The sequence below is a fragment of the Pimephales promelas genome, chromosome 1, assembly GCF_988280905.1.
Source record: "Pimephales promelas chromosome 1, fPimPro1.hap1.1, whole genome shotgun sequence".
Lineage (NCBI taxonomy): Eukaryota > Metazoa > Chordata > Actinopteri > Cypriniformes > Leuciscidae > Pimephales > Pimephales promelas.
The window spans coordinates 42,548,431-42,569,849 of NC_142769.1; the positions used below are offsets into that span (position 1 = coordinate 42,548,431).

The 21,419-nt window shown below is 37.4% G+C and overlaps 3 protein-coding genes and 1 pseudogene across 5 annotated transcripts in view; 1 reads left to right on the forward strand and 3 right to left on the reverse strand.

Moving 5' to 3' along the window:
- Positions 1-2,100, reverse strand: part of adamtsl3 (ADAMTS like 3) — a 165,272-nt gene extending 163,172 nt beyond the window's left edge. For both annotated transcript variants that reach the window (XM_039659427.2, XM_039659425.2), the window contains exons 1-2: positions 1,908-2,100; positions 1,328-1,450 (exon numbers count right to left, since the gene is read on the reverse strand). In XM_039659427.2, coding sequence (XP_039515361.2) covers positions 1,328-1,396 — 69 coding nt within the window. In that variant the 5' untranslated portion in view covers positions 1,397-1,450; positions 1,908-2,100. The remainder of the gene's footprint in view (positions 1-1,327; positions 1,451-1,907) is intronic.
- A 3,557-nt stretch (positions 2,101-5,657) lies between these two features.
- marchf3 (membrane associated ring-CH-type finger 3) lies at positions 5,658-17,382 on the reverse strand. Of its 2 annotated transcripts, XM_039658381.2 has the most exons (5): positions 16,595-17,382; positions 14,198-14,379; positions 13,102-13,306; positions 8,284-8,490; positions 5,658-7,782 (listed from the first exon to the last, which is right to left on the reverse strand). In XM_039658381.2, exons 2-5 carry the CDS (start codon positions 14,335-14,337, stop codon positions 7,624-7,626), a joined length of 711 nt encoding a protein of 236 aa, XP_039514315.2. In that variant the 5' UTR covers positions 14,338-14,379; positions 16,595-17,382; the 3' UTR covers positions 5,658-7,623. The 2 variants fall into 2 exon arrangements, with proteins under 2 accessions (XP_039514315.2, XP_088985843.1); XM_089129717.1 differs by having other exon boundaries at positions 14,198-17,382.
- On the reverse strand, positions 8,497-9,203 carry LOC148998484 (uncharacterized; annotated as a pseudogene).
- On the forward strand, positions 9,255-10,726 carry LOC148998485 (uncharacterized; the record flags this gene model as incomplete). The annotated part of the gene is made up of 2 exons (XM_089131851.1): positions 9,255-9,947; positions 10,694-10,726. Coding segments are annotated over 2 exons (726 nt in total), but the record flags the coding sequence as incomplete, so codon positions are not given.
- Positions 17,383-21,419: the final 4,037 nt, after the last annotated feature.

Genomic DNA, 21,419 nt, shown 5'->3' on the forward strand with positions numbered 1-21,419 from the left:
AACAACAAAATCTATTCGGGCATTTTAATGGCGGATGCAGATGTGATCAAACAATTCAATTTAAATGACAGATTGGGGAAGTATGGGGTCAGTAAATTTTCCAAAGACATTAATCATTTTAGCCAGAAAGGATGCTTTAGTTTAAATTGATCAAAAATATTAAATTTTAATAATTCAAATAATAAATAAAAATGCTGTTCTTCTGGACTTTCTATTCAGTAGAGAATACTGAAAAAGTAACACGGTTTCCACAATATATTAAGCTGCAGAACCGTTTTCAGCATTGATAATAATAAGAAATGTTTCTTGAGCAGCAAATATGATTTCTGAAGGATCATGTGACACTGAAGACTGGAGTAATGATGCTGAAAATTTAGCTTTGCATCACAGGAAAAAAAAAAATGATATTTTAAAAACTGTTCCAATAGAAATCAGTACACTTTAAATTGTAATAATATTTTACTGTTTTTTTAAATAAATGTATTTATTGCTGTATTTTATATCAAATAAATGCAGCCTTGGTGCACAAGAGACTTCTTCAAAAACACCTCACAGACTAAAATGTATAAAATTGCTACATTTACTATTCATAACCATTACTATTCATAAACTAAATGAAAATGCTGGTAATCTCAAGGTGGTCATATATGAAATGGATTGGTCTGGATTGAAACTCACTATACTAACTCTAAATCCCTAAACCTGCTAACAAAATACAAAATGTGAGAGACTAAGTATTTGTCCAATATTAACTAAATTGTGTCCAATATAAGGTGTGACTTATAATTATACAAAAACAAATATCAAAAACGTACATACACATTCAAATCTTCATGCACACTTCTCTATTGCCAGTTCTTTTACAGTAATTTCTTACAATAAAACACAAAAATCAAACTTTTACTGCAATATCAACCAAACTTTTTGTCAGAGGACAATAATTACAAATGATCAGATCAGACAAACACATTGTAGGTTTCAAAAAAAATGGCCGAACGCCCATTAACCCTTGCGAATGTGAAGTCACCATTATGATGATCAGTCAACGTAAAAATGTTTAATCCACACTATATGTGGCAAAATATCAAATTAGAGAGGACACACAGTCAGCTAAACAATGCTGCAACATCCCAGTAATACCTTGCTGCAATGTCACAGCACAGTGTTCATTACAAAATGAACTAAATGTAATTGTAAAGCCAGTGTTGTAGATGATTAAAGTACAGCAGCTATTAGCCGAGTATAGTGTAGAGAAAATCTGATGGATCAGGTGAGCGATAACTAACTTCACAAAAAAAACAAAAACAATTTTTGACCTATATCATACCTGACCAGTGGATGACATCAGTGTCAACATGAAGCTGATCTGACAAATGGGCAAAAGCCAGAACTCCATCTTTAAAATCCTGTTCGAGAGCTGTCTGGTGAATGATGTCAGTCAGATATCAGCCTGATGAGAGACAGAGAAAGTATAGACACAGATCATCATTGCTGCATGTATGAATGAAGCTTGATTATTTACCTAAAATGAGATTGTTGGATCTAGATTATTGTGTGGCAGGCAGTGGCAGCCTACTCCTGATTGACTTAATTACCCTCTCTAGGCTGGTACAAGGTTTTTGACAGTGACGAAAGACAGCCTCTTTCTCAGGTATTCCCCATGCATAATGCAACAGCAGTAGAAATGCAGTGCAATAGGTTTCTGTGCAGCAGTGAATGTCTAACCATATTCACATGACACGGCTTTTATAATATCAGATTAATGCATAGCCTATGAGATGCTGCAAACAGTATGAGATGAACGATCTGCCCAAACGCTTAATTTGGCAGACAAATCAAAGTTGCTTTATAAATGACTCGTCATACAAAGCTGAGAAAAGACGTGCGTTTATGTGACCAGCTCTTACCTTTGCTGCAAAGTAACTCATAGATTCACATTTTAATCCATGAAACGCGCGCGCCGCACTTGAATGTCGCGTGTCCGTCACGCAGCGGTCAGTCGCGTGTTATAAACGCTGAATGCAGGTCGAATGACTGTGAGTTTCTTCTATATCCTCAGCGCACGTCTGCGTACTGAACACTGAGTTGACAGAAGTTAGTGTGCTGAGCTTATAGTCCACTAGGCGTCCCATACCGGACGCGACGCGACTAGAACGCTCCCCCCATTGCGGGGCATGTTGTCACACTTCATGGGGTGAGGTTTGCGATGGAACCTGTGATTAAAGCTCCTAGTATTGTTCCCCCCAAAAAATAATAAATAGTAAAAATTATATTAAATTATAGGCTATAGAAATATCAACATTTTAGTCCATAAATAGGCTACTAAATACATAAATATACAGCATTTTAAACACATTAAAACTGCCTGTGACAACTTGCTCCAATCTAAGATTTATTTTTGAAAATACAGCAACATTTCAATTAAGCTTTACCTTTATTTATAGTTGACTGTCAAATCGATTATTTGCGATTAATCACATCTAACATTAACGTTTGTCTAGGCTACTGTATACAGACAGAATTATATTTGTGTTTTGTGTGTGTACGTGTGTAATGTATAGGCCTATATGCAAACACACATATTATGTAAACACAAACTTTTATGTTTGATGCGATTAATCGATTTGACAGCACTGATATATTATATATAGGCCTAATAGACAGTTTACACCAACATTCTTTCAAAATATATGTTTAGTTCAACAGAAGAAAGAAACTCGTGCAGGTTTGGAAGAACATGAAGGTGAGTAAGTGATGTCAGAATTTTTGAATGATCTCTTTAAGCTATAAAACATCTGGATGTCCATGCATTAGATAACAAAATATCAAACCAAGAGGACATAGATTCTCAAAAAAACAACAACAAAAAAACACATTGAGCAACAAAATGCATCTACTGTAGTATTAATTGGTTAGAAATTGAATTTTGGTTTGATATATTTTTTTTTTATCTAATGCAATGACATTTGAAGTGTTGAAATAGCATACTTTTCCCAGCATTATTAAACTATTTGGATCAATTCCAGAGAGCAGCTTAGCACTTCATGTCAGCTTTTATCATTCTATATGCTCCTGCGAGTGATCAAAAGAGCTTGTTGGGGCTCAGCATATCTGTTTATTATGAAGTGTAGAGTAGCTTTTGGCAGCAAGAGGCTTTGATATGCTTTCCCCTGTCCTGGTTGAAGTCAAAGTGAGCAGAGACGGGCAAAACTTTTCATTCTTTTAAACAGTCTATAAGTGAGTTCTTGGATCTATATGTTCCTTAATATTCTACACTGCACTAGCAGCAGAATTCTGATGAAGAGTTCAACTGTTACCTTTTGAAACGTGTATTTTAGATTTTAGATGTTGGAGTTTATAATATATAGGCTAATATGCATGCTTGTGTTTGCTTTCTGAGCACAGAAGGAATCAGTCGTCGTCGTTATTAGAGTCAGAGATCACTTTCAGTGGATTCATGGACTTTTATCTCCACCTGCTGTTGAAGAAAATCATGCAACAGTTTTCATTCTCTTCTTTTCCTTATTTATTTAGCAATTCTTCTATTCAAAATTAGAAAACATTTCCTAGCTAAAATAAATCATATTTGACATCTGTTAAACCTCTTAACATGATGTTTGAACATGATGAATTCCTTTCTGGCATGATGTTTATGTAGCCTACAAGTGGGAAACAAAAGTCTAAGACCAGTAGTGAAAATGCATCTAATATATTTTTTCGTTGCAGATTATTTAGTATTACATTTGATCTGTCCCATCAAGCTGAATAATTTGAGCAATTTGAACGTTATGATGTTCTCCAGCACGATTTGAGAATTGTGCTGCATGATCAATGTCACTAATTTACTCAATTGGTTAGTGACCCGAAAGTAGTGACGAATCGTAAATATTTAATATTTATTTGTTTTACAGCATGAGTTGTCTTTATTCTAGATTATTTAAAAAACAAAGCTTTATTCAGAATTTTGAGAGTGTGGATCGATAGTTAGTTTTAGACTATAACCTAATACTCCACACGGGGGCGTTGTGTCACACTCGCCCAGCTGCACGGTGCCTTTTTCATAATATATAATTATGAATAAAATATATTTGCAGATTAATAACTATGTATATGCATTTACATGTATATATGACGGTAAAATGATACTTTTCCAGTTTAATTTATTCGTTATCTAACATTAACTTGTTCTAAAGAATATTTGGCAAAGTACAGGAACACCGCAGGATTGCTGGTGATTTAATAAGAATAATAGTGTCATAATAGTGAGAAAGGTTTTTCATTTTCTCCATAGGGAATTTCAAATTTCTTAATGAAAGAATTCTAGCCACTGATATTAGACATTTTGATTTAAGCATGAAGTTTGACTTATCTTCTAGGTTCATATGCATATTTTAAAAAGCATTATGACTCAAATTTCTCGTCACCAAAAATAGAATCATATGTTGAAAGTTATTTAGGAGCAATAGTAATATGTTAATTCTAATGTAAATGCCACCTATAGTGGCATTTACATTAGAATTAACATACTACTATTGCTCCTAAATAACTTTCAACATGTGATTCTATTTTTGGTGAATATATATTATATCTAATAGGCCTACTATAGACAGATATGGCATAGACTGTAAAGGTAAATACCGGTAAGCCTAGTAATTCACAGTTTCGCCATCTGTTGACACTTATTGGCAATTGCAGTTTACAATTTTTGTGCATGCTGGCCAGACGAACATTCGCAGTTTCTATTCAGAATTTTTCTTAAAGTTCCTAAAAAAAGAAAAGTGTTTCTCTAGACTCTGAGCTGTTACTCTGCACATGATGCAATTATAGGACAATGATAGCAATAGCAGTGATGCACGGTTCAAGCCAAAGTTAGCATTTTGATTTACTGCCCCTGTAATTTCCTATCAAGTGCACATTAGCCTAACATTGAACAAAATTCATGGTTTATAAATCATCTTAAAGCATGAAGAACAGTAACTGCTCTTTTTCTGACTGCAGACCAATTCACCTCACTGAACGCTGAAGTTATTTGTCCTCTGGCAGGATTGAAATGGAGAAACCTAGCTAGCCAAGTCTCTGAATGATTCAGATCTCAGTGGGAAAAACACCCCATGATACTTGTTCCTGCAGAAAGAAAGATGTAAGAGTAATAAAAAAAAGAAAAGTAAAAAAAAGTTTTTTTCACTTTCACAATAGGTATTAAATTAGCCTATGTCCACAGCATAGGCAGAACAGGAAAAAAAAAAAAAAAAAAATGTTTTGGGCTTGTGGCGACCTGGTGGTTTTGTGAATTAATTAGGCTAACAAAATAAAACTGCATAAGTAAGAATTTTATCTTTTTGAAAGAAATCTCTAACGCTCATCAGGGTGGCATTTGTTTCTTCAAAAATACAATAAAATCAGTAATATTGTGTAGTATTATTAGAATTTAAAATATACAGTTTAAAATATAATTTATTCCTGTAATTTAAAGCTGAATTTTCAACATCATTACTCCAGTCTTCAGTGTCACATTATCCTTCAGTGTCACATTATCCACATTATGCTGATTTGCTGCTCAAAAAAAAAATAATTATTATAAATGTTGAAAACAGTAGTGCTGCTTCATATTTTTGTGGAAACCATAATACTTTCAGTTCATTAAAGAATCCTGAAAATAAAAAGGAAAAGCATTTATTTGAAACAGAATTTTTTTACAACATATTACATGTCTTCACTGTCACTTTTGATAGATTTAATGCACCCTCTGTGAATAAAAGTATTAATTCATGAAAAAAAAATCTTACTGACCACAAACCTTTGACCAATAGTCTATATTTTATCATGAGATCAGGTTGGATATTCTGATGTGACATTTGCACACACAATGATACAAGTTTTTAAAGCAAATTTGAGATTTTCTATATAATTCCGGTAATGAATTATGAAAAAAACAGTAATGAAATGATCTGCATATCAGTATGATTGTCTTACCTATTTACCTATATATACACTCACCGGCCACTTTATTAGGTACACCTGTCCAACTGCTCGTTAACACTTAATTTCTAAGCAGCCAATCACATAGCGGCAACTCAGTGCATTTAGGCATGTAGACATGGTCAAGACAATCTCCTGCAGTTCAAACCGAGCATCAGTATGGGGAAGAAAGGTGATTTGAGTGACTTTGAACGTGGCATGATTGTTGGTGCCAGAAGGGCTGGTCTGAGTATTTCAGAAACTGCTAATCTACTGGGATTTTCACGCACAACCATCTCTAGGGTTTACAGAGAATGGTCCGAAAAAGAAAAAACATCCAGTGAGCGGCAGTTCTGTGGGCGGAAATGCCTTGTTGATGCCAGAGGTCAGAGGAGAATGGCCAGACTGGTTCGAGCTGATAGAAGGGCAACAGTGACTCAAATAACCACCCGTTACAACCAAGGTGGGCAGAAGAGCATCTCTGAACGCACAGTACGTCGAACTTTGAGGCAGATGGGCTACAGCAGCAGAAGACCACACCGGGTGCCACTCCTTTCAGCTAAGAACAGGAAACTGAGGCTACAATTTGCACAAGCTCATCGAAATTGGACAATAGAAGATTGGAAAAACGTTGCCTGGTCTGATGAGTCTCGATTTCTGCTGCGACATTCGGATGGTAGGGTCAGAATTTGGCGTCTACAACATGAAAGCATGGATCCATCCTGCCTTGTATCAACGGTTCAGGCTGGTGGTGGTGGTGTCATGGTGTGGGGAATATTTTCTTGGCACTCTTTGGGCCCCTTGGTACCAATTGAGCATCGTTGCAACGCCACAGCCTACCTGAGTATTGTTGCTGACCATGTCCATCCCTTTATGACCACAATGTACCCAACTTCTGATGGCTACTTTCAGCAGGATAATGCGCCATGTCATAAAGCTGGAATCATCTCAGACTGGTTTCTTGAACATGACAATGAGTTCGCTGTACTCAAATGGCCTCCACAGTCACCAGATCTCAATCCAATAGAGCATCTTTGGGATGTGGTGGAACGGGAGATTCGCATCATGGATGTGCAGCCGACAAATCTGTGGCAACTGTGTGATGCCATCATGTCAATATGGACCAAACTCCCTGAGGAATGCTTCCAGCACCTTGTTGAATCTATGCCACGAAGAATTGAGGCAGTTCTGAAGGCAAAAGGGGGTCCAACCCGTTACTAGCATGGGGTACCTAATAAAGTGGCCGGTGAGTGTATATTCTTCTGGATAATTATGAAACAATCTTGTAAAGTAAAACCTGTGGGTATAAATAGTTCAATCGCTATCATCTCAACACCATTGTTCTCTGCAATAATTATGAAGGCATGTTCCTTTCCAGTAGTTTGATGTGCTTTTCCAATGTTTCGTTGAAATTTCATGACTGAAAAGTTCTTCTTCAGAGTTTTCCATTATTTAAAAACTCAAGTGAAAACAAGTAAAAGCACCACTTCAAATCAGAATGGCATCACTCCAAATCGCTCTCAAAATGATGGTGTCACTCCAAATTAGGGCATCTCTTCAATTCCAAATCTGAGTGTGGGCTTCACACAAAATCATGACATCATGAAATCAGGGTGTCTGAAATAACCGTTGAGCTTTTTGTTATTCCTGATGCTGTCGCCGGCATTACACCATGGTCTCCTTTTTATGGTTTTTGCACAAAAAGTGCATCGTTAGGTGTTTTTGTTTCTGCTGTGTCTTCACAGGGTGGGGAATCTGCAGCCGGACGCTGGGATTCGTCGCATTCCACGTCCTGAAAAGGTGAACGTGGTAACGGAGGGATACCTGCAGTAAAAAAGGAAGATTATGCAGAAAGTTTGACATTTTAGTGTCATTTGACTTTTGTATTACGCTTGTACAGATTTGTTCATCAAAAAGCCCAATCATGAGAGAAAGTGGGAACGTAAAAATTTTGCGAGAGAATGTAAAGTTTCTCGGGGGACGCAAAGTGTTACGAGAGAATGCAAAGGTTTTGAAATGTTTTTTCTTTCCATCGAATTTTTTTACCACCACCATGTCGTCCCACTCCAAATTAAAAAAAAATATATCTTGGTGTGTTTACGCCATGTTGAAATTACTGTAATTACGAGATTCTGATGTGTAAAAATCAAGTCCTCGTAGAAGATTATAAACTGTGACTTGACCTCTGCAGATTCTTTTTGCCGTTGATAGTGTTGCCGTGGAAGTGCAAAATCCCGAGGGCAAGAAAAGCTCCAAGAAGAACATAGCAAGTTGTCATTTAACTTTCATTTAGCTAGACTGAAAACTTACAATAAGTAAACTTACAACAGTCCAGAAGAGGTAAATAGTGAAGAGCGTCAGTGTGAGAACTATGAGTCCGATGGCCTCCATGCTGTTGCTGTAGTATAGATCCATGGCTCCCTGCACACACAGCCATCCTGACAGACTGGCTAATGGTGTGATGAGCAGGAAACAGATCGCGTCCCCACACAGTGTCCGCCTCTGGTGCTGCATGGACGGTGTAGTGAACCACTGGAGCCATCAAAAACTCATGATTAGAAGGGTATTACACGTACAGCAATTTGAACAGGTAATGTTACTTATTTATAAACAATAATATAAGTATATATTTATATTATATTTATATTTAAATAAATAAGGATAGATAGATAGATAGATAGATAGATAGATAGATAGATAGATAGATAGATAGATAGATAGATAGATAGATAGATAGAACGACAGAACAACAGACAGACAGAACGACAGACAGACCGACCGACCGACAGACAGACAGACACAACGACAGACAGGCCGACAGACAGACAGACAGACAGAACGACAGACAGAACGACAGTGAGAATGACAGACAGAACGACAGACAGACAGAGCAAAAGACAGACAGACAGATAGACAGATCAACAGACAGACAGACAGAACGACAGATCAACAGATAGACAGAACGATAGACAGACAGAACGACAGATCAACAGACAGACAGAGCAAAAGACAGAAAGAACAGACAGACAGAATGACAGACAGACAGACAGAACGAGAGACAGAACGACAGATCAAGACAGAACGACAGATCAACAGATAGACAGAACGACAGACAGACAGAATGACAGATCAACAGACAGACAGACAGAACAACAGACAGAATGACAGAGAGACAGACAGAACGACAGACAGACAGAACTACAGATCGACAGACAGGCAGAACGACAGACACACAGAACGACAGATCAACAGACAGACAAACAGAACGACAGATCAACAGATAGACAAAACGACAGACAGACAGAACGACAGACAGACAGAACGACAGACAGACAGACAGACAGAACGACAGACAGGCCGACAGACAGACAGAGCGACAGACAGACAGAACGACAGACAGAATGACAGCCAGCCAGAATGACAGACAGACAGACAGAATGACAGACAGACAGACAGAGCAAAAGACAGACAGAACAACAGACAGACAGATAGACAGAACAGACAGACATAACGACAAATCAACAGACAGACAGAACGACAGACAGACAGAGCAAAAGACAGAAAGAACGACAGACAGACAGAATGACAGACAGATAGACAGAACGAGAGACAGAACGACAGATCAACAGACAGACAGAACGACAGACAGACAGACAGACAGAACGACAGATCAACAGAGAGACAGACAGACAGACAGAACGACAGATCAACAGAGAGACAGACAGACAGACAGAACGACAGATCAACAGAGAGACAGACAGACAGACAGAACGACAGATCAACAGAGAGACAGAATGACAGATCAACAGAGAGACAGAACGACAGACAGACAGACAGACAGACAGACAGAACGACAGATCAACAGAGAGACAGACAGACAGAACGACAGATCAACAGAGAGACAGACAGACAGACAGACAGAACGACAGATCAACAGAGAGACAGAACGACAGACAGACAGAACGACAGATCAACAGAGAGACAGAACGGCAGACAGAACGACAGACAGACAGAACGACAGATCAACAGAACGACAGACAGACAGACATAACGACAGACAGACAGAACGACAGATCAACAGACAGACAGACAGAACAACAGACAGACAGACAGACAGAGTAAAAGACAGACAGACAGACAGACAGAATGACAGACAGACAGACAGAACAACAGATCAACAGACAGACAGGCAGAACGACAGACACACAGAATCGACAGAACAACAGACAGACAGAACGACAGAATGACAGATCACGACAGACAGAACGACGGAACGACAGACAGACAGACAGACAGATAGACAGACGTACATCAGATATATAAGACAGTTATAATCTGTTTTTGTATCTGTCATAATATATTGCTTGGTCTCTGATTGGAGAGCAAGGCACAGCATTGATAGGGGAAGTGAGGTTTGTTGTGATGCACATAGTATCATCCTCCTGTCCTCCAGCCCAAACATGAGATAAGGACATTAATAAAGCGGCATGTCCCAATCCAGCCTCTGCAGCGACAGGGATACGTTCCTCATCTAATCTCATTTTCCTGCTAAGTGGATTAGTGTTTAAAAGATGTCGAGGTAAAGCAGACCTGCCAATCTCATGTGTGCCTTAAAGTGAAGCAGAGACATGACTCAGGACTCAAGAGTGACTGACTCCATGAGAATGAAGGCTGATGATAATGTTGCTTAAAACACATTCCTTGAGACTATGTGCTATTAAATGTCCATTTGCAGTTAGATCTCTTTATGCCTATAAATAAACTCTAAAGTCATTTGTGAGGGCAGATTGACAGACTCGCAGACTATCAGCTGAGGTCGGACAATATCTGCGTTTCCATAGCAACGATTAGCCAACAACATAATTCGAAGAAATTGTCGGTGCCCAAGATGCAGTTTCACCATCTGCTAAACGTACAAAATTATAGCAAATGGAACTACTATTTTTATTATTAACTACTAATAATTTCGCATTAAAAATCGAGAGGGGATAAATATGAACTATTGTGCAAACTGGGACTTCATATAACTGCCTAAAACAACCTACTATGTGTATATGTCTATTAGGGGTGGCACGGTTCACAAAACCCACGGTTCGGTTTGTATCACGGTTTTAGGGTCACGGTTTTCGGTTCTGTACGGTTCTTGTTATTTTTTCTTTTAATCTTTAACACTCCAGAAATGTACTTCAGCATGTGATATATAGCTTAATTATCCACACTTTAGGATACAGTATTAAAAAAATATATATTATATTCATGCAATCATGCACAAACTGAATTTGACTCTTTGACTTTAAGCACATTTTTGGACTATCTCAGAGGAAAGCTAGGTGAGATTTAGATACAGCAAGAGAGAAGAAATTGACATGCTTTTTGTTTATTTGGCAAAAAAAGGAGAATGTGTATCACTATCTCTACAAGAACTTGTGCATTTTTATCACATAAATCTTATTTACACAAAGAAATTAACTTTCATGTATCAACTGCTAACTTTTGTAGCTCTTACCAAAATTCTATCTTTTAAAAGAAAAAGAGAGGAACTCTTAAAACACTGTCTTTTAAATGTCAATATACATGAAACCTCATTGCCTATAGATAATTAAGCTATAGCAATAGCAAAGGCCATAAACATAAAGTGAAATTGAAATTCAACCTCAACACAAAAACAGTATCAACAATGCTTCTATTCCCAAAATGTGAGGGTACTTTTTTCCACTTAAAATTAAAGTGCAGGGTTTGGAAACGTATGACTGAAGCTCTTATCTATACATAAAGTGCCACTGTAGTTAAATTAAAATATCATAACATGAAATCCAAAATGTTCCCACACACCGGACTTATACCATAGACTTATACGACGCTGGCGCATCCTCCAACTCCCTCATCTCTCCCACTTGCCATTTCTCCGCGTGCCGTGACCTGCAGCGCTCCATACTCCACTTTTACTGGCTTGTTTATTAACTTGAACCGGCGCTGCACAGAGCGATCGGTAATGACATCAAATACCGCGAAAGTGATAAATGCATACGGAGCCGACTCGCGCTAGATTGATGTTATTCACCGATCGCTCTGTGCAGCGCCGGTCCAAGTCGAACAAGTTTATGTCGCGCGAAAAGAAAACACACGTCACATACGGGCACGAGGTTAGATTGCGCATGCGTCGAACCGTGAGACGCACACGCGCTCCGAACCGAGACAAGCGAACCGAACGGTTCGGGTGTTTTTTCATGTACCGTGCCACCCCTAATGTCTATGTGATGTTTTTATGTTTTTAATATGCTTTAAGACAAATGTGCAAATCCATGAGTCAGCACTGCAGTGAACCAAAGACAAGTCTCAAAAAAACACGGTTTTAATTCGCTGTTCTTTCTGACGTCACAAACTACCTTGTAACAAATCACGTCAACGAGTGAATCTCTGAGCTGTGAGAGAGTGGAGGCGGGGCTAATTTGCATATTCACAGTACAACGTACAGTATAGTCATTGTGGCAAGGGTGAAAAAACTTTAAATATGAGTTTCAAGGGATACAATTATTGACTACAGGGGGACTTTAAAGTGCATAGGGCATTAAAGAAGTACTCCAGCGCAAAATGAACCTTTGGTCTAATAACACATTGGTACCTAGTCAACCGTTCTCTGAGATTTGTTTTCATGATAATCGAATGTAAAGAGTTTTAGCTCTAAAAACTGTTTAGCGTATAACGCTAGTAATGGGGGCATGTTAAAAGTATACACGAAGTGGACTTTCTTTATAAAGTATCTTCTTATTAAACGGTCTGTACACTTACAAAGTTCTCAATGCTTCGTTTTGCATATATGGACCCTCATTATGTTACTGTGTTAGTGTGGGGCTATTTTGAGCTTTGTTAGTCGTGTAAACTAGCGATTTATTTTTACTTATTAAATGCCCCCATTACTAGCATTATACGCTAAACAGTTTTTAGAGATAAAACTCTTTACATTCGATTATCATGAAAACAAATCTCAGAGAACGTTTGACTAGGTACAAATGTGTTATTAGACCAAAGGTTAATTTTGCGCCGGAGTTCTCCTTTAAGTGTCTGGAGTTATTATAAATCCTCTAAAGCAAATATAGAGTATTAAATCATTCAAAAGCACTACTGCTGATTCTTTTCCTGTACCTCAGTGAGTGGTTTAGGAAGTCTCTCCAGAGAGAACTCGAAGTGGCAGAGCTCACAGTGGCTGGTGCCGGAGGCCGTGAGCCAGTGCTCCAAACAAACACGGTGCACCATCGCCAGGGACCCGGCACACTCACAGGGGGATAACAGATCGCCCGCACTGCTGCCTTCATGACAGATACGACAGAACGGCTCCTCGCTGTTCAGACTGAAAAGAGAGACCAGGATATTCATCAGAAAACTATAATGGAAGATAACACAGGACTATTCACATGATGTAGATGGCTGTTGAAATGTGCAGCAAGGCTTTCGTGGGGTGTTTAAAAACAATTATGGAATCCTGTTTGCACCATAGTAATAAATAAATAAATAAAGATGTTAATTGTGGATAGAGTTAAAAAAAATAATAGATATGAAATATATTTTCAACTGTGAGATCAGTATTTGAACATGCATGAGAATTAGAATAATGACTTTCATCTCTTTCTTTTTTAATCATAAATTATATATACATAGACAGACACACAAATATGCACACACACACACACATCTTCAAAAGTTTGGGGTGATTATGATTTTTTTCATGTTTTTGAAAGAAGTCATTTTAAGTTGGCCAAATCAATTAATTTAGGTTTAATTAATTTAGGTTTAGGTAAATTTAAAAAGAAGTTAATTGAGATAAAGTTAAAAAATAATAGATATATGCATATTATGAGATATAAAGTTTCAACTGTGAGATATACAATATTATAAGTTAAAGGAATTCATACTTTTAAACTTTGTATTCATCAAATAATCCTGAAAAAATTGACCACTTTCTACACATAAACAAAAATTGAAAAAATCAGAAGGATCATGTGAAACTGAAGACTGGAGTAATGGCTGCTGAAAAGCAGCTTCGATGTCACAAGTATCAAATTCAAATCATTAAAATATAATACAGGTATTTAAAATTTGACTGTATTTTTTAATCAAATAAAGGCAGCCTTGGTGAGAGACTTTCTGCAACTTTCTGACATGAGAAGAATATAAACTCATGACTGCACATATTTACGTCACCAGTGCCTAATGGGTATTGGGATAAATGGCTTAGACCCACCTGATGCCCACATGTGCAGGGATCACAGAGGACACATACGTGCTGCTATGAATGACTTCCTGCACAGGATCTGTGGAGGTCTCAGTATCCAGAGAATCCAGATCAGCCTTGAGCCCAGCTGAAGACTCCTCACAGAGCATGACTGCTGCACACGACGCCGTTCATACCTGAGCAACCGCAAGCTGAGAGAGACAGAGACAGGAATCAATGAAGAGACACAGACTCAGACACAGTCCTTTTTGTGAGGGACAGCCTGAAATAGCTGCTTTTTTACTCTTGAGATATAATTTGGCGAGCTTGGATAAAACTTTTTTACTCTTGAGATATAATTTTGTGAGCTTGGATAAAACTTTTTTTACTCTTGAGATATAATTTGGCAAGCTTGGATAAAACCGCTGTGAAAATTTATAAGAACTACTTATAATTTGAACACGAATGTGAATGAGATATGATAGAATAATATATATATATATATATATATATATATATACAGTATATATATACACACACACACACCAACTCACCTAAATGATTATTAGGAACACCTGTTCAATTTCTCATTAATGCAATTATCTAATCAACCAATCACATGGCAGTTGCTTCAATGCATTTAGGGGTGTGGTCCTGGTCAAGACAATCTCCTGAACTCCAAACTGAATGTCAGAATGGGAAAGAAAGGTTATTTAAGCAATTTTGAGAGTGGCATAGTTGTAGGTCCCAGGCGTGCCGGTCTGAGTATTTCACAATCTGGTCAGTTACTGAGATTTTCACGCACAACCATTTCTAGGGTTTACAAAGAATGGTGTGAAAATGGAAAAACATCCAGTATTTGGCAGTCCTGTGGGAGAAAATGCCTTCTTGATTCTAGAGGTCAGAGGAGAATGGGCCGACTGATTCAAGCTGATAGAAGAGCAACTTTGACTGAAATAACCACTCGTTACAACCGAGGTATGCAGCAAAGCATTTGTGAAGCCACAACACGCACAACCTTGAGGTGGATGACCTACAACAGCAGAAGACCCCACCGGGTACCACTCATCTCCACTACAAATAGGAAAAAGAGGCTACAATTTGCAAGAGCTCACCAAAATTGGACAGTTGAATACTGGAAAAATGTTGCCTGGTCTGATGAGTCTCGATTTCTGTTGAGACATTCAGATGGTAGAGTCAGAATTTGGCGTAAACAGAATGAGAACGTGGATCCATCATGCTTTGTTACCACTGTGCAGGCTGGTGGTGGTGGTGTAATAGTGTGCGGATGTTTTCTTGGCACACTTTAGGCCCGTTAGTGCCAATTGGGCATTGTTTAAATGCCACAGCCTACCTGAGCATCCCTTTATGGCCACCATGTACCCATCCTCTGATGGCAACTTTCAGCAGGATAATGCACCATGTCACAAAGCTCGAATCATTTCAAATTGGTTTCTTGAAAATGACAATGAGTTCACTGTACTAAAATGGCCCCCACAGTCACCAGATCTCAACCCAATAGAGCATCTTTGGGATGTGGTGGAACGGGAGCTTCGTGCCCAGGATGTGCATCCCACAAATCTCCATCAACTGCAAGATGCTATCCTATCAATATGGGCCAACATTTCTAAAGAATGCTTTCAGCTCCTTGTTGAATCAATGCCACATAGAATTAAGGCAGTTCTGAAGGTGAAAGGGGGTCAAACACAGTATTAGTAGTGTTCCTAATAATCCTTTAGATGAGTGAGTGTGCATGTGTGTTCCCCTCTTTAACTATTGCAAATGATGATCAGTTGCATATGCATATTTGCAACAATTGCATGCACATACAGTACATGTTAGGCTATCATTCACATTCAATGCATTTTTCATCATTTTTTTAGATAATTTCTAAGGCTCAGTCACATATGAATCATGGATCCATAATGATGACTTTTGCTTCATAAAAAAAGTACAAAAACTGTCACTGGGGCGGTACCCATTCAAAAGGTACACTTTTGTGACGCATTTATCCTTAAACATACCTGGTATATTCTTAACTTTTGCAAGGGTACACTCTTTTCCACTGAATGATGTACAGACTTCATGGACTGGTTGAAACTAAACTGTAAGGAGTGCGAAAATCCTTTGAAGATTATTATCCAAAAGTTGTTTCTGAAGGACAGCCATCCTGCCTCTCAGAAATCGGTCAACAGATGCTTACGTCAGAGAGCAAACATTAAAAGTTGAATGTTGAAGCAAGTTTTGATTGCATGCTTTTTTTTGCAAACCATTGCATTTCTCTGATGCATTTCTTAACTCTGTATAGACACACAAGCCACATTACATTTGACCAAATGGACATCTAAAACAACTTCAAAAGCACAATTCAATGACTTTTGCAAATGAAAAGCTAATTTAAAGTTTTCAGAAAAGTTAGGAACTTACCATCAGACAGACGCTGTTCTTCATCCAAAGTCCCCATAACATGAGCAGAATTAGGCTCTGAAGGTTTAAAGGTAGGTAGACTTTCTCCCTCTCCCTCTCTCTCTCTCTCTCTCTACAGTCAGATTAGCATGAGCCCAAGGTCGTTGGTGAGAATAGCTGAGGATTAGCTGGAAGGCCAGGAAAGCACAGGCAAAGAACCGACAAAGGGAAATCCTTCTCACATCACCGTTGGTTACACTCCGGGCAGCTCCTCATTCAAGAGTCCTTAATCCAGTTAGTTGTCACCAATGGCTTTTCATTTTCCTAACATTATGCTAATCGAACGGGGTCCTAAGCTTCGACTGTAAACTGTTGCAGATATAACAACAACAAACGGTGAAAGTGTTGGCAGCATTTAAACCTCATGGACCAGGTCTAATTTTAGCCCGCTGATCTATAAGAGCGGCCTGATCTCTTGCTAAATACCTTTTTATCTCGTTCGAAGACTGACGTCTATGGTTCCACATTGTTGGTTTTGAGAGATTCCCTTTGTCCGGCCATGTTTACATTACTGTAAAGCACATAACAACACAAAAACAATCCATTGAGTATGCATTTTTGCCAAAGTATTGTTATGTTGCCAACTTACAGCTCGAGTGCATCAGTATTAGTATCTTAATTTTAAAGACATCTTTTAGTCTTGAAGGGAAATTTCACCCAAAAATGAAAATTCTGTTATCATTTACTTGGAGCAACAGGTTGTTATATGAGTTTCTTTCTTCTGCTGAACACAAAAGAAAATATTTTGAAGAATGTTGGTAACCAGACAGTTGATGGACCCCATTGACTTCAATTAGTAGGAAGATAAATACTATGGAAGTCAATGGGGTCCATCAACAGTTTGATTACCGACATTCTTTCAAATATTTTCTTTTGTGTTCAGCAGAAAAAAGAAATTCAGAATTTGGATTTTTTTGGTGAATCTCTTTAACCCGTCGGCGCTCTTCGCGTGGCACTCAAAAATGACAGATTTTTTTTATTTATTTAATATTTTTAGGGGATTTTCTGGTACTGCATTACAGTATATTTATAATGTATTTATTCGTAAATGTATTTTCATGTTTGTATTTTAATGCTTCTTTTACATCTTTGGCCAGGGGACTACAGATGAAAAATAGCCTTTTGGCTAATTCTGGCTTTTTTAACCATGTTTGTTCATGTGTTTTATGAAATTGCACTGTCGGCTCTTAAATAAACCAATAAAGAAAGGAGGAAAGATATCTTGAATGCTTTAAAGCACAGACTTAAGTTTGATCTCTTCTTTTTTAAAGACGACATTATTGCTGAAGTGAAAAAAAGTTTTAAAAGTGAACTTCAAAAAAAGTTACAGAATTTTATGTTTATTGTTCTGAAAAATCCACAAAAATACTATTTTAAATTCATATATGAAATCTATATTTTTAAAAACACGTTTTTTTAATCAAAACCATAAATCTAAAAAAATAGTGTGCCAAATTTGAGCTTGATGTATCAAAAAATGAGATATCAGTAGCCCAAATTTGGGTCAAATATGGACAAACCAAAATGTTGGGTTAAAAATCTAATTTGGGTATGTAAATATTTGACCCAAATTTGGGTTGAAACAACCCAGCGTTTTTTAGAGTGTTTTACCACAATACAACATTTTTTTTTTACTTTAGATGAAATATAAGTCTTCCATTCATTTCAATTCAATTCATACTGCCATTCATACATCAATGTGGTCATTCTTGTCCACGAGGAGCACAAGTGTGGCTATATTTTTCAGACAATTAAACCTATTCAAATCATGTCCATGATTTTTTGTGTGTGTTCATAGCAAGTGCTGCAACCTTTACCAAGTTTCGTAATATTCTGATGAAATAATAATACAAATAAATAAATAAATAAAATATTCAATATAAATAAATGTGTGTGTATACAGTATATATATATATATATATATATATATATATATATATATATATATATATATATATACACACAGTATTTCTTTTTGAGTATATTTAAAAAATCAATTTGTAACCCTAATTACATACATATATACATTGTATCTAGATATTGGCATTAAAAAAACATATCAAAATGTCATTAAAGTAATAAACTACTTGAGGCCGAGTGTTACAGATAATTTAACACAGTCAAGCATGCTAGGCATAATATGAAGCCCGAAAACAGCTCTTCCCTGTTTTTAAATCAATGTAACACACAGACTCTTGAGTGGTTTTGAGGCCTGTTTAATTGTCGTTCAAACCTCTGAGCATTGTCCCTGTCTGGAGGTCCGATCAGTTGATTACAAATGTCTCCTAAAGCCGGTCGACGAAGACACAACAGAAGCATAAAGGACAAAAAAAAGCAGATCTTTGAACACGTGAGAAACTCAGCTGCGACAATCACGAGAGATTAGGCAGTAAAGGGTTGATTTATTCATAATATCTTTCTTTATACCGCAGGTCTAGCTTAGATGAAAGTGCAGAAGGGAAACACAAGTGGCCATATGAGAGACTTTCACTCTCATTGAGTCTCGGCCCATAAATCTGCCTCTTTCTTTCCTCCCTCTGTCTGCTCGCTTTTCTTTCTGTCCTGTTGGCACTAATCCCGTCTGCTATTCATGGCCAAGCTGCTCGCCAGAAAGGCCGGCGGGGACGGACATCAATGTGGATTTCTTCATGAACCACGTGAAGGGGTGAATAATTCCTTTGACACCTCTGAGACGCTTGCAGGAGAGACCCAGACACCAGGGATTACCGCTGGAATAAAACAAGCTTTGGTGAAAGAGAACTTCCTCTTTAATGTTGTGGGATTCAGTGAGGTGTGACTGGCCGAGGCGCTATTGTAGGCCTATATTCTGGCTACTTCTAATTTGATATGGAGAGATAAAACAAGTAACAAGGAATAGACAAGCCAGCTTTGAACTCACACCATCTGCATAAACATCCAATGTGCTGCTCCAACATGACTATTAAAAATCTTCTCTGTGCAAAATTGAACATTTCTTTTGAACAGAAATTACGACAATGTTTCAAATTTGTCATTTCTTAAAATCAACAAGAAACACAACCTTTTTTACTTCCACAATATGATTGATATTGAGTGTAACAGGACATCTATTGAGAAAAATTGGACGGGACTGAATTTTATCCATTGAGAATTTCGGGGGGGTTGGGTCGGAGGGGGGCATCTTCATACATCTCTAGACATGAATACTTAATTTTACTAAGTTGTGGATTTTGATATTAGACACTCAAGTTCAGTTTTTGTCAAGGTTTATATATTTTTAGTTTGAAATGTTTATTTGAAGAGTAACTTTTACTACAGTCAAACCTGAACACAGAGAAAAGACATTTTTCTACACATAACATCAAAATTCAATAAATTCTTTTACAAAAAATGAAATGCTTTGTCTGGTTTCAACCTCCTATTTGAGTCTTCTGGCTCAATTTTGCCACATTGTTACAGCCAGACCATTTGTGTAAGTGAGTTTGTGTTTGGGTATGTCCGTTTTGTACTCTATTTTAGAGGGTCGCCCCGTCATTCCTGTGCATTTTTTTTTCTGCATCGTGGATGATTTGTAAATTTTTGCCTATTACCCATTCATTTGCTATAGGTCTTATTTGACTATATTTTACAACCATTTTGTTAGTCCATGGTTTGTTTGTTTCATTTTAAGATATTGTAGGTGCTTCCAAATTTAATGTGAATGACAGCTTCTATGATACTGTATGTTTTCTCTTTCTAAGGCAGCATCAGATCCATTCCTCTCTGAGTAGACAACCCCATAATGCATTGCGAAGGGCTGAAAAGACTTAAGATGGCGAACAAAATTATTATTTTTTTAATTATAAATTATGAAATTAAAAGTTAGACCATTCAACCATTTTTATACTGTGCGCTGCTAACTACATGCCAACTCCAAGCTCTGTTGAAATCAATTGTGAGTTGTGTCTCCAGCACTTTGCTCTAGGAATGCTATTTGTATGACGCATGGAGTTACTGGCAATCTAGTGTACCAAATCATTCAAGGTACTACCTAGTGAGTTGCCTTACTGTCTACATAGTTGGCTTTTAAGTTGTTTGGAAACAGAGCCCCTGGTTACTGATTTTTCTTTAGCGTCCACTCGTTTCAGACCTTTTAAGGGCTCATATAATCAAAGGGGGCCAGTTAGCAGATACCATGAAGATAAGTGCTATCATCTGTCTATTTTAGTTTAAGATTCAAAATAGTTGCTATCACTTTTGTAAACAAACAGTATCATCAGTGTTGGATTTTATTTCTGCTATCCTATACTGGTAAAATTTACTATCATACACTACCATTCAAAGGTTTTGGGGCAGTAAGATTTAAAAAAAAATGTATTTAATTCAGTAAGGATGCATTAATCGGATAAAAAAAATGTGTTGAAACCATTGAAATGTTTCTTGAGCAGCAAATCAGCATATTAGAATGATTTCTGAAGGATCATGTGACTGAGGATTGGAGTAATGATGCTGAAAATACAGCATCACCATCAGAGGAATAAATGATATATATTATAAAAAATCATAATAGAAAACAAACATATAAATTGCATACACTGAAAAAAATTGGAGTAGGATTTACTTGAAAAAAGCTTGGCAACTTTTTTCACTCAGAAAATGCTAGTAAATTTACAAAGATTTGCCAAGTAAACATCTTAGTCCGTAGCTTTAATTAGAAATCTTTAAGTGAAATTTAAGGCGGGAATACACTGTGCGATTTTCGTCCGATTTTGAGCCGAATTCTGACTCGTGCGACTCTTTTTCCTGTCGGACCGATTTTCAGCTCTGT